The 13,198-nt window shown below is 42.4% G+C and overlaps 1 protein-coding gene across 4 annotated transcripts in view; it reads left to right on the plus strand.

Annotated features, from left to right (window-relative positions):
* cdkn3 (cyclin-dependent kinase inhibitor 3) overlaps nt 1-13,198 on the plus strand; it is a 31,721-nt gene that overhangs the window by 1,806 nt on the left and 16,717 nt on the right. For 3 of the 4 annotated variants that reach the window (XM_043697681.1, XM_043697680.1, XM_043697684.1), the window contains exon 2: nt 5,934-6,016. In XM_043697681.1, coding sequence (XP_043553616.1) covers nt 5,943-6,016 — 74 coding nt within the window. In that variant the 5' untranslated portion in view covers nt 5,934-5,942. Of the gene's footprint in view, nt 1-4,196; nt 4,510-5,933; nt 6,017-13,198 lie in introns of those variants that run through there. The other variant, XM_043697682.1, reaches the window with a different exon arrangement.

A 13,198-nucleotide genomic window follows, 5' to 3' on the forward strand; every position in this document is an offset into this window, starting at 1 on the left:
CACAGCAACGAGCACCCGAGCTACAAATCTTCGCACAAACTTTGAGTGGGTGAGGGAAAGAGAGAAGGAGGGACAGAGACAGTGAAAGACTGAGTTTTCTGTGTCAGAGTGAGTGTGACAGAGAGACAGAGAGTGAGAGAGGACCTGTGACAGAAAGAAAGTGAGACAGTCAGAGAAAGAGAGGGAGGGAGCAATGCAAGAGAGAGGGGGAGAGAGAAAGAGCAAGTGGGTTGGGAATGAGAGGAGAACTGTGAGAGGGAGTGGGGGACATTGAGAGATAGAGACAAAAGTGGACAGTGAGTGAGAGAGAGAGAGGACAGATAGACAGAGATTCAGTGAGGGGAATGGAGAGCGAGAGACAGAGAGAGAGAAGGGAATAGAGACTGCGAGAGTGAGAGTTTGCAGTTTCAGAGAGACATAGTGACGGGGAGGTCTGTGACAGAAAGAGAGAGAGATAATGACAGGAAAACAGAGAGAGATGGATAGTGACAGAGATAGTGAATCGGATTCCTGTGAGTGTGGCCTTGATGATCCGGTGTGTGTTCTCTATTTCTGTGTTTTTAATGATTACAAAGGTGTCATCAACGTATCTGACCCAGAGTTTGGGTTGAATTTGCAGTAAGACTGTTTGTTCTAACCTTTGCATTACCATTTCTGCTTGGAGTCCAGAGATGGGTGAGCCCACCGTTGATTTGTTCATATATTTGAATGTGAAGTGTGTTGTGAGGCACAGGTCCAATAGTTTGAGTATGCCATCTTTGTTGATAGGTTCCCCGTCTTGTTGTCTGTTCTGTATGTCCAGCAGGTTGGCTATTGTTTCTCTGGCTAGGGTTTTGTCGATAGAGGTGAACAGTGCCTTACATTGAATGAGACCATGGTTTCTTCCTTGTCTATGTGTGTATTTCTGATGATGTCCAAGAATTCCTGTGTTGACTATATAGAACAAGGATCCGCTGATCAGGTGTTTCAGTTTCTGCTGTAGTTCTTTAGCCAGTTTGTGTGATGGTGTCCCTGGTAGTGATACTATTGGTGTCCCTGGTAGTGATTCAATCAATAAGCACATCGACCTGGACCCAATATATCAACCACTGCAGCGGACAGCTGGAACTGACAACCGGAAGTGGCAGAGACAAACCACTATAAATGACGGAGGAAACATCACAGAAGCGCTTCACAGGAGGCTCCCAAGCACTGAGGATGTCACCTAGACAGGGGACGAAACGTCTGCAACACAAATTCCCAGCTTGGCGAACAGAACCACAACAACGAGCACCCGAGCTACAAATCTTCTCACAAACTTTGAATGTTTCTCTAGATTGGTAGTTATGTGGCTCTCCACACAGTATCCAGAGAGAATAGGGATTTTTTTTGCCTGCTTATTCAGAGACAGGGTAAAATCTATAGTTCCCTCAAATAACTGTATAGAGTCCGGTGTCCCATTACCAAGTCACCCTTTATTTACTAGTGCACGGTATAGTGACTATGACCAGCCAGCTCAGAGTCAGTCCTCAACTGAGGAGATTGTAATCTCCTGGTCATATTGGAGAGTGAAGGCTTGGACTCAATGTATAATGATCTGGGCAATGGGGGAAAAAATACATCCAATGCCACCCTCACCCTGATGGCCACCTTTGTGTGTGGCTGCATCAAGATGTGCATGGATCCCCGGTACGCAAGCACCAAGTGTCACTACCTACTGAGGTTCTACCTATCCCCGGTGTTACGAAGGTTGGGCCTGGCCTCGCTGCCGCGGAACGTTCCGAGTAGTTGGACCGCTCCGTATCACCTGTCCTTCGTGGAGAAGTTTATGAAGAAAAACACCTTTGACCACAAGTCCATTAGGAAGTGGTCAGCACGTAGTGTCCTTGAGACCCTTCGGGAAAAGGAGAGAGCGGATCCTATCGAGCGGTTCCCTGAGCAGACTGTCAAAGCCATTTGGCAGAATGCCTCATCGCCAGAACTTTCCAACAAGCACCAAGACATGGCTTAGCTGGTTGTGAGAAGGGCTCGGCCTGTGAGATCCTTTATGCACGCCCAGACTCTCAGCCGCACCGCACGCTGCCCTCGAAGCGGCTGCGGGGGGGACGAGACTGTCACACACCTCCTTCTGGAATATGCCTATGCAGAGGAAGTCTGGAGAGGAATGCAGTGGTGTTTGTCGAGGTTCGTCCCGAGCAGCACCGTGACGCAGGACTCCATGCCCTACGGCCTGTTCCCTGGGACGCACACCGAGACGAACATCAACTGTGCCTGGAGGATCATCAACTCGGTGAAGGACGCTCTCTGGGCGGTCCGAAAACTGTTGATCTTCCAGCTGAAGGAGTTGACCCCGACTGAGTGTTGCAGACTGGCACATTCCAAGGTCCAGGACTACGTGTTGAGGGACGCGTTGAAGCTTGGGGCAGCTGCCGCCAAGGCGCGGTGAGGAAAGTCAACCGTGTAACATCTGCCTGCTTAAGAACAGGGGGCCCGCGCAGTCATATGGGCTCCACTGAAGCCTCAGCAGAAGAGCTGGATAGTAAATGTACAGACTTATATATCTGAAAAATAAATTTTGGTGTCTGTATGTAAAGCAATGTAATGTGTGCACAAGAATGGCATGACCAATTGTAAAGAGATCCAAATAATTTTATGACTAAAGTATATTTTTGAAATAAAAGAAGGCTTTCCTGATTGGCCCAGGAAACCCAATCAAGAACCTCATAGTTAACGTAGTTCCATCCCACACCCACACTCCACCCCACCCTCGGGGGATGTAGGCCTGGTCTGCTGCTTGTAGCTTCTCTTGTGATACTTTTGTACTGGGACTGGTTTCTCCAACTCTGACTCAGACATTGGCGATGTGAACTGGCCTATGGCTCGTGCCTTGCATCCGGAACGTCTTGGAAGAGTCTCCTCTTCTTCTGGCACTAATGTTTCGGATGCTGAGGTTTCCTCAACACTAGGTGGAGAGGGAGCACCTGCGGTTTCTGCCAGGCCTTCTGGCTGTTCTGTGGGACCAGACATGTTTTGCTCCTGCCTCATTTGTGTGGTAACAGCTTTCAGATGATCCACATGTTTGTTTATGACTGTATCACTGACCTGAGCTTTGTAAGTCATGGGACCTGACCTCACATCAACCTCACTTCGTACCCATACAGGGTCATTTCCATGGTTTTGGCACCAAATGTCATCCCCTGAATTAAATTGTCTGTCTCACTTCAAGGAGGCATGTGGCCAGCAATGGTGTTCCTGCTGCTCTTTCACCCTTCTCCCCCTCTGCTCAACACACCCCCACCCCCCCCCAACAGTCTGGGAATATCAGGTTTAACCTGGTGTGGAGTCTTCCACCCATCACCAACACTGCTGGAGCCATGTAGTTGCATGTGGGGTGGACCTAGAGTTGAACAGGAACAGTTTGGTTTCAATTGACATTGTAGGCTGTTTCTTTAAGCCTGCCTTTGGCATTTGGATCACTTTTTCCGCTAGACCATTAGACGATAGAGGATATTGAGCTGTCCTAATGCTCTGAATACCATTAGACTTTAGGAAATATTGGAATTTTCTGCTGGTAATTGACGTCCCATTGTCCATGACCAATACTTCTGGGAGTTTGTGTATTGCAAATGATGCTCATAACTTCTCATTCAGGGCTAACCCAAATCACAAACCATGTTGTGCTAACCTCGTTTAAAAATCCCAATATGGATTCCCCCAAGTTCTCTAACACCCAAATAAAATTGATAGTCTTTCAGGAATAGAGAAGGTTTAGGATCGTAATATACCTCAACCAACTTTGTCAACTATTGGAAAGTTTTCTGTCCAGTGCCTTTGGGAAAGTTAACCCCTTTATAACCAAGAATGCTCTGGGTCCACATGCAGTCAGAAGGATTACTCGTTGCTTTTCGTCTGCCCCAATGTCATTTGCCCAGAAAAATCAAATGAGTCAAGCTTCTCAAATAAAGACACGATGCCAAAAATGCTTACTCCATCTCCAAGATGAAAGTTGCAAGCAAATGTTCTTCAGGCATGTCCCGTTTTCTCCCATTGCCTCTGAAAAAAGCTGCATAGGTGCCAGATCCCATTTATGCTCTAGTGCACAGCACACTGGCTTTGATAGCCAGCTTGGAGTCAGTCCTCAACTGAGGAGATTGTAATCCCTGGTCATTTTTTTTTCCTCTTTTACTACGTCAGGTTCGAGCACCGCCGTTTTAAGGCGTCGGATGGCGGTGGCCACGTACTGAACATCTACCGCTGCCCTGCCTGCTATGTAATCCCTGGTCATATTGGTCAGCCAGGCCTTTCATGATTGGCCCAGGTTAACAACCCCAATCAAGAACTTCATAGTTAATGAGGTCCACCTGGTTCCAATCATACACTTCCACGTTGCCTTCCTACCAACAGAACATGGAAGTCTCCAGTACACTAAATGCTGGTGAACTTTCTTGAGATTGAAGCAGATATGAAGTTGCCAAGAAAGAAGTAGTACAAGATGAAGACTTGGGACAGGACATTTTTAGCACATATTGTGTAAATTTGAGAAGTTTTATTTTAGATTTCATGTGCCAGTTCTATACACTTAAGTGAGGGAAATAAAGTCTGGCAGAAGCAATTTTGAAAAAGTCGATTGATAATTTGATTTGTCTGTTTTGCCATTGATTGTTTATATAAGCATGATTTGATTGGTTGTGTTTGTATTGGTTACTACTTTAGGTAGTTTATAATCCCCTGTATAGAGTCAAGTTAATCAGCATGACTAACACTATATTTGAGTTAACAGCATGCGTGACAGACTCTATATGCCTCTCATGCCTGTGCTCACAGACTTGCATTGGTTTCCAGTCAAGCAATGTCTTAGCCTTAAAATACTCATCTTGCTTTCAAATTGCTCCACTATGTAGTCTCTCTCTGACCTGGTAATCTGTTCTAGTCCCCCAACCCATGAGATAATCTGTAGTCATCAAATTCTGGTCTCTTGAACCTCCCTGAATTTAATCACTCAACCATTGTAGTCATTCCTTCAGTGACAAGGCTATAAGCTTCTTATAATCCCTTCCCTACAGATGCTCCTTTAAAATTTGACTCGTTGATCAGATTTTGGTAATCTACTCTAAGATTACCTTTGGCTATGTCAAATCTAGCATTTTAAGTGCCCCTTGGACATTTTATTTAGGTACTATATAACTACAAGTGGTTGTAAAGTATGGAGGCCAATTTTCTGCACTACAGATGCAAAGTAAAACTATTATAACTAACGATAATTGGAATACCCATTTTGACTGTGGCACAGATGCACAATGTGCTATCTTGTCACTCCAGAGAAATATTCAGATTATATTTGTAATAATTGAGAGAATCAAAACATCTGCCTGTAAGTACACATGCTGATAAATTTACAATGCGTGTCAGATTACTTACTTGCATAACAAAATGTGTATTTGACAAAACTTGCGTTTATTTAGTGCCTGAATGCAATGTCCAACAGATAAATTTTAAGGAACATCTGTAGGGAAGGGATTCCAGAGCTTAAGGTTTTCGCAGTTGAAGGAGTGAGTCCAATGGTTGAGTGATTAAACTTGGGGATGTTCAAGAGGCCAGAATCTGATGACCATAGATCACTTCCAGCTTTGTGGTACAGTCACTAAAATGTTGGCGTATCAGATTCAACAAGATTGCATTAAAGCTTAATTTGCAGCATGGCCTCCTTGTCTAAAAGTATAAATAAATACATACACACAGTATCAAATTGTTTTGATACAATATCCAGCATTTCAAGCAGTTCTATTTATAATGTGTAGGAGTTCCTGTTCTAATCGAGATAATATGCTGTCTGGTTAGTGAGCATGAATTAGAAACATTACCATATTCTAGATGATTTGTTTTCTTTATTAAGTTTAACCTCATGAATTTGCACTGCAGTTGACTCGAGAAAGTCATTTAAAAATGTTCTTTAGACAGGCACAATGAGAACAAGTGAATTTGACTCTTCAGACGAGGACTCCGAAGAACAGAACCAATTGCCATTGCAAGTAGCCTGGTAAGTATCTGCACCAAATTCATTGCTACCACTTTGCCAATATGTTTGTTCTCTGTACACACATTAATGCATGGCACCACTCACCTCAGTCAGATGGAATGTTACTGAGATTAAGAATTACATTGCAATTTTCTTCATTGTGGGACTATATAATTGCTGTACTATCATAATTCTTGAATATCGCTGAGATGAATGACATGTTGCTGAAGCTCCATCCCAGACTCAAATTCACATTTGAGATGGAGCAACTCACTGTCTTCCCTCGATGGACTAGCTGAGAAATACATTAATGGATTCTTCACTGTTGACTTCTACAAGCCTGCCTTCATCAATCAGTTTACACATTGAGATTCATGTAGCTCCACATGCTATAAGATTGGCCTTAACTGAAATCTCGTAAATAGTGCACTCGCCATTTGCTAACCTTGCACAGTTAACACAGAATTAGATTGCATCAGAGTTTTCCTGCAGGACAATGATGGTCTTGATCAGGTCATTAGTCTGTGTCTATTGTGCAAACACACAAGCTAGCCAAAGACTGACCTGAAAAATGTCTTTAAAAAATTGGCTGATTGAATCAAACAGTCCAATCATTCAGTTGTCACAATACATTGAGTACAGTTTATATTCTATCAGTCTGTGCCTGCAAACCCTAAACAAAAACATCTGCTATTAAATTTGAGGCAGGCAGTGTCTGCTGACACTAGAACTACAGGACACTTGTATGCTCACACACTCGGAAACTTACATGTTCATGGTTCCATTGTTGCATCGGGTGTGACATAGAAATGGAAATTAGCGGGGCTGTGAATGGGGGAGAGAATGGACAAGGCTGGGGCTGGGAACAAGAGGGATTTCTCTCACCCTCCAACCCAATATCACACTCTTTCCACAACCTCCACCTATCTCAGCCAATCATCTGGTCCTTCACAAACCCCTCCTCGTTCAGTGATGCATGTTTGCAGGCAATAGTGTGTATTCTCTGCAGTGTTAGCAAACACAGCTTAAATTAGATTCCATGATTGGGCAGCACTCGTTGAATAATCCTGTGTGCAAATAGCTACAGTGATCATCAATTTAAGATAATTGGTCCATTATCTTAATAATGCGGCTCATTTAGATTTGCTAGAAGCTACATAGACACAGGGATAGGGGCCTGTTCTCAGCAAATAAAATGGTGTATGTTCGGACCTTATGATTTTAAAAAGTTACCTTGGGGCTTGGGAAACCTATTATTCCCCATTGCTTTCTCAATGACAATGTCTTGGCCAATTGGAGTTAATTTTTAAACAATCAGCACCATTTTATCCTATACATTTAATTGTTGTGATCATTTGAAATTTTGTATTTTTGTATTTGTCCTGATAAGTGAAAGATGAAAAACTTCAGGAACCTGTCTCTTTTCTCATCAATATTTAAACTCTGTACTTTTTGTAACATTCTCAATGTCTATTGAGTTTTTAAAAGTAACAAATTCACATTCCAAGAAATCAATATGTTTTCCAAGAAAGTTTTCATCAATGTCCCTTTTTCACAGTTTCACTTGACTTGCTTAACTCTCACCACTATTTAAGTATGCTTACAGCTTAGAAATGTTCTTTTTATTGTACTTCAGACTCAGTAAATGTTGAAGACACAATGATAGATGAACCATGCATTAATAACTTGTCGAGGGTTCAACTAGAGTTTCTAATCCCATTTTGGTATTCTACAAACATACAAGTTAGGAGCAGGAGTAGCTTTCTCAGTCCTTTCACTCTGCTCCACTGATCTGATTACTCCACAATCCTGCCTACCCCTGATAACCTCTCATGTCATTGTTTATTGAGAATCTTCTTGATACTTTTGCCTCATAAATATTCAGAGACTCTTCTTCCACCACATTTTGATGAGGAGAGTTCCAATATTCTCTGAGAACAAAAATCTTTGTCTCTGTCATTAATTGGCAACTCTCTATTTTCACACTGTGACTTCCAATTACAGATACTCTCTCAAGAGAGTCTGAGGATGAGACCAGACTTGGATCAATATCAGGTATCCTTGCAGTGCATTATAGACAGAGTGGCACACAATCTTAACATGCCATATGGAACAGGGAATGTGATGATCTCTCAGAAGTTGGGAGTATGGCAGCAGTCATCTGAGGAGGAAAATGAGGACACTAAGTGGCTAGGAAATCATCTTCTGCATGATAAGAGAGCTGTAGTGTCACACAAAACAATCCAGGAAGGACTTCACTGACATTCAATTCCAACTGATGTGAGCTGGGTATGGGGATCACCCACTGACTGTAAATTTGTTGCTGTTTGAAAGGCAAATGATCATTGTCAGTTTCTTCAAAGCAAATGCAAGTTTTCTTTCTGTTTTTTTAATGCTAGTGAATAAAAGTGAAAGGTTTCAACCATTTGGATGCTTTCCAACATGTGTTTGTTTAATGTGGAATTGTGAAGGTATTGGGCTACATTGAGGTTTAGGGACAGAGTTGAGTTATAGACTCATACAGCACAGGAACAGACCCTTCAGCCCAACTCGTCCATGTTGACCAGGTTTCCTAAACCGAACCAGTCCCATTTGACTGCATTTATCGCTCTAAACCTTTCCTACCCATGTACCTGTCCAAATGTATTTTAAATATAAATATACTCCTCTTACACTTCCTCTGGCAGCTCATTCTATATACGTACCACCCTCTATGTGGAAAACATTGCCCCTCCACGACCCTTTTTAAATCTTTCCCTCTTCAGGGCCTTACCATTAGCTGTGTAAGTCCTGCCTGGTTCGTGTTACCAAAATGCAACATCTCGCATTTATGTAAATTAAACTCCATCTGCCATTCCTTGGTCCATTGGCCCACTTGATCAAAATCCAATTGAAATCTTAAATAACCTTTTTCACAGTTCACTATACCATCCACAAACCTACATGCCTCCTATATGCAGATTGTTTATAACAATGGTGAACAACAGTGGATCCTTGTGGCTTACCACTGGTCACAGGTCTCCAGACTGAATAATGACCCTCTGTCTACTACTGTCAAGCCAATATTGTATTCAGTTGGCTAGCTTTCCCTGGATCTCATGTGATCTAACCTTACAAACCAGTCTACCATGCAGAACCTTGTCAAAGGCCTTGCTAAAGTCCACATAGAACCTTTTACCACTCTGCTTTCATCTATCATCTTAGCCACCTCTTGAAAAAGCTCAATCAAGTTTGTGAGACACTATTTCCCATGAACAAAGCCATGCTGACTATCCCTAATCAGTCTTTGCCTTTCCAAATACAGATTCCTGATGAAGGGCTCCTGCCCGAAACGTCGATTTTCCTGCTCCTTGGATGCTGCTTGACTTGCTGTGCTTTTCCAGCACCACTCTAATCTTGACTCTGATCTCCAGCATCTGCAGTCCTCACTTTCGCCTTTCCAAATACATGTCGATCCTGTCTCTCAGAATCCCCTCAAACCCCCCACCTTAACCACCATTGACATTAGGCTCACTAGTAAGTATTTCCCTGGCTTTCCTTGCAACCTATTTTAAATAATAGCACAACATTAGCCACCCTCCAGTGTTCTGGCACCTCACCCATAGCTATAGATGATACAACTATTTCTGCGAGGAGACAAGGTTCGACGATGGAATGATACTAAGGACAGGTAATTTGTGCACCTTGATTCTTAAATCGCAATACAATTATAAATTGTGCCCTTGTATTTGCAGTGAAGCATCAGCTGTGTCACTTATGTGCCCTGAAGTATTTCTTTTTGACTTGCCTCCCACAACGTATATAGTGAAGGGAAACTCCTAGTTGACAGCACTTGAAATCCCAGGAGATTGAGGGAGTGGCGAGAGGGAAAATAGGACAAGTGGGGTGCCATAGAAACATGGTGCAAAGATAATGAAGTGGGTTTTGGAGAAAAGATTTGAGAAATCTTGCTAGAGCTCCACAGAAAGATACCCTGGACACAACTCACCAAGATTGACACTTGTCTGATTTCTGCTAAACGTTCACCCCAAAGCCTGTAAAAAGTTTTAGCTAAACTCGTATGTCCTGACAGAGCCGTATATCTGATAAAGCAGTTTCATAATGGATAGACAGTCAATGTTGCTGACAGAGGTGAGTACACTGACCGCCGTGTTCATCAGCAAAATCTTTGCTACCAGGCTTTCAGGAGCATTTAGAGAGTCATTGAAATGTACAGCACGGAAACAGACTCTTCAGTCCAACTCGTCCATACCCACCTAGTATCCTAACCTAATCTAGTCTCATTTGCAAGCACTTGTCCCATAGCCCTCTAAACGCTTCCTATTCATAAACTCATCCAGATGCCTTTTAAATGCTATAATTGTACCAGTCCCCACCACTTCCTCTGGCAGCCGATTCCATGCACCACCCTCTATGTGAAAAAGTTGTCCTTTAGGTCTCTCTAATGCACTTTTCCACTCCACCCTAAAACTCTGCCCTCTAGTTCTGGACTCCCTGACCCCAGGGGAAAGACTTTGTCTATTTATCCTATCCATGTCCCTCATAATTTTATAAACCTCTATAAGGTCACCCCTCAGCCTCCGACGCTCCAGGGAAAACAGGCCCAGCCTATTCAGCCTCTCCCTATAGCTCAAATCCTCACCCTAACAACATCCTTGTAGATCTTTTTTGAACCCTTACAAATATCACAAGATCCTTCCGATAGGAAGAAGACCAGAATTGCACCCAATATTCCAACAGTGGCCTAACCAATGTCCTGTACAGCCGCAACGTGACCTTCCAACTCCTGTACTCAATACTCTGACCAATGAAGGAAAACATACTAAACGCTTTCTTCACTATCTTATCTACCTATCTACTTTCAAGGAGCTATGAACCTTCTTTGCTGTCCACTACAACCTCCACTTTGGTGTCATTTGCCAACTTACTAGCTATACCTCCTATGTTCATATCCAAATCATTTATATAAAAGTTGAAAAGCAGTGGACCCAGCACCGATCCTTGTGGCACTCCACTAGTCACAGGCCTCCAGCCTGAAAAGAAACCCTCCACCACCACCCTCTGTCTTCTACCTTCGAGCCAGTTCTGTATCCAAATGGCTAGTTTTTGCTGTATTCCATGAGATCTAACCTTGCTAACCAGTCTACCATGGGAAACCTTGTCAAATGCTTTACTAAAGTCCATGCAGATCACATCTATCACTCTGCCCTCATCAATCCTCTTTGTTACTTCTTCAAAAAACTCAATCAAGTTCATGAGACATTATTTCCCACGCACAAAGCCATGTTGACTATCAATAATTAGTTCCTGCCTTTCCAAAATATGTGTTTTTGGAATATGCATCCAATTCAAATCAGATGGCCATCTCTTCAATCTGAAACAGTTGAAATCCTCAGCGTAAGATATAGAAGATGATAGAACAGGAATTTCTGTTGGTAATGACTCTGAGCTAATTTCACACTGTGAGCATGGGTTTTTGAAGAGTCATGGACTTCAAAGTACTGACAGCTATGGGTTAACCATCACTTTAAAGAAAACAGCTACATTCCTTCAACTAGCACCAAACTCTGACTCTACACCACTTACTATTAACAATCAATGGCACATCCTGAATACAATAAACCACCCATCTCAGAAGCATAATCATTAGAAATGTCTGCATTGATAACTAAGTGACAAATAGAATTATCAGTGCAAGCTCAGCATTTGCCTATTTTTGGAACTGTGGAGGAAACCGGATATCAAACTTACAATAAAACATGCTGTTTTCAAAGCAATGATATTACCATCTATCCTTTATGTTGACGAGGCATGGACTACTTACTCTTGATGTATTAAGCAGTTGGACAGGTTCTGTACAAAGTAACTTTTAGAACTTCATGAATCTGGAATGTGAGGACAAAGTTCACAACAGTGAGGCACTTAAACAGCAGCAATGCCTGGAATTGAAACATTTTACACTTGAGCCCAGCACAGATGGAATGAATGTGGAGTATATCTGACTGACAATGAGCTCCCTAAGGCAGTTGTGTATTCACAAATTGGAGAATAGGCTGAGGCTACTCCTTGAAGGTGAACTTCAGAAAGTGTGGCCTATCCATCATGAATTGGGAAAGAGAAGCTCAATAAAGAACTAATTGGGGAGTTATCTTAATTCATGGTATTGTTTCCAACAAATAGCAAACAGTAGAATAGTTGAAGATAAATATCAAGCTAGAAAGATTGGGTAGTCCCAAGAAAATCAGACAATGTATCTTTGCCCACACTATGAAAAGCTGGGCAGCTCTGCAATCCACAATTTCCATGCAGAAAACAGCCATCTTCAATAAGAAAGGAAAACCAATGACACCACACTGCCCATCACTGAGGATTGGCTTACCTGTGGATCATCCTCCTTTTGTTAGTTGTTCAATTATGTACCACTGTTCATGACTGGATGCTGAGCTTAAATCTGATCTGTTGATTTGTGGGATTGCTTGGATCTACCACATGCTCTATGTGTTGTATGTCATAAATGTAGCCTTGTGTTGCAATATAACAAGTTTGGCATTTCATTTTTAGGAATGCATATCGCTGCTAATGGCTTACTCACTTGCACTTGTTGAACCCCTGGCTTGATAATTGTGAGAACAAAAGAAATAGGAGCAGGAGTAACCACTTAAACCTACCCTGCCATTCTATAAAATCTTGGCTGATCTGCCCCAGGCCTAAACACCTCTTCTGTTCAGCTCATCATAGCCTTCAACTCCTTTATATCTACCTCCTCTTTAAATACTTTCAGTGATGTAGCCTCCACAACTCTGAGGCAGAAAATCGCAGAGATTCATTACCCTCTGGGAGAAGAAATTTCATCTCATCTATTTTAAACAATTATTTCCTAGCTCTGTAACTGTGTCCCCTAGTTCAAGAATCCTGCACAGGTAGAAATATCTTCTCAACCTTTACCATGTCAAGCCCCCTCCGAATCTTGTATGTTTCAATAAGTTTGTTCTAAATTCTAATGAATTAAGGCCTAATCTTCATAAGTTTATACATTCATAATATATAGGAACAGAATTGGGCCATTCGGTCCATCGAGTCCGCTCTGCCATTCGATTATGGCTGATATCTCACTCACCCTCATTTTCCTACCTTCTCCCCATAACCCTTCAACCCATTACCAATTAAAAATCTGTCTAACTCCTCCTTAAATTTATTTACTGT

This window comes from Chiloscyllium plagiosum, chromosome 10, assembly GCF_004010195.1.
Source record: "Chiloscyllium plagiosum isolate BGI_BamShark_2017 chromosome 10, ASM401019v2, whole genome shotgun sequence".
NCBI lineage: Eukaryota > Metazoa > Chordata > Chondrichthyes > Orectolobiformes > Hemiscylliidae > Chiloscyllium > Chiloscyllium plagiosum.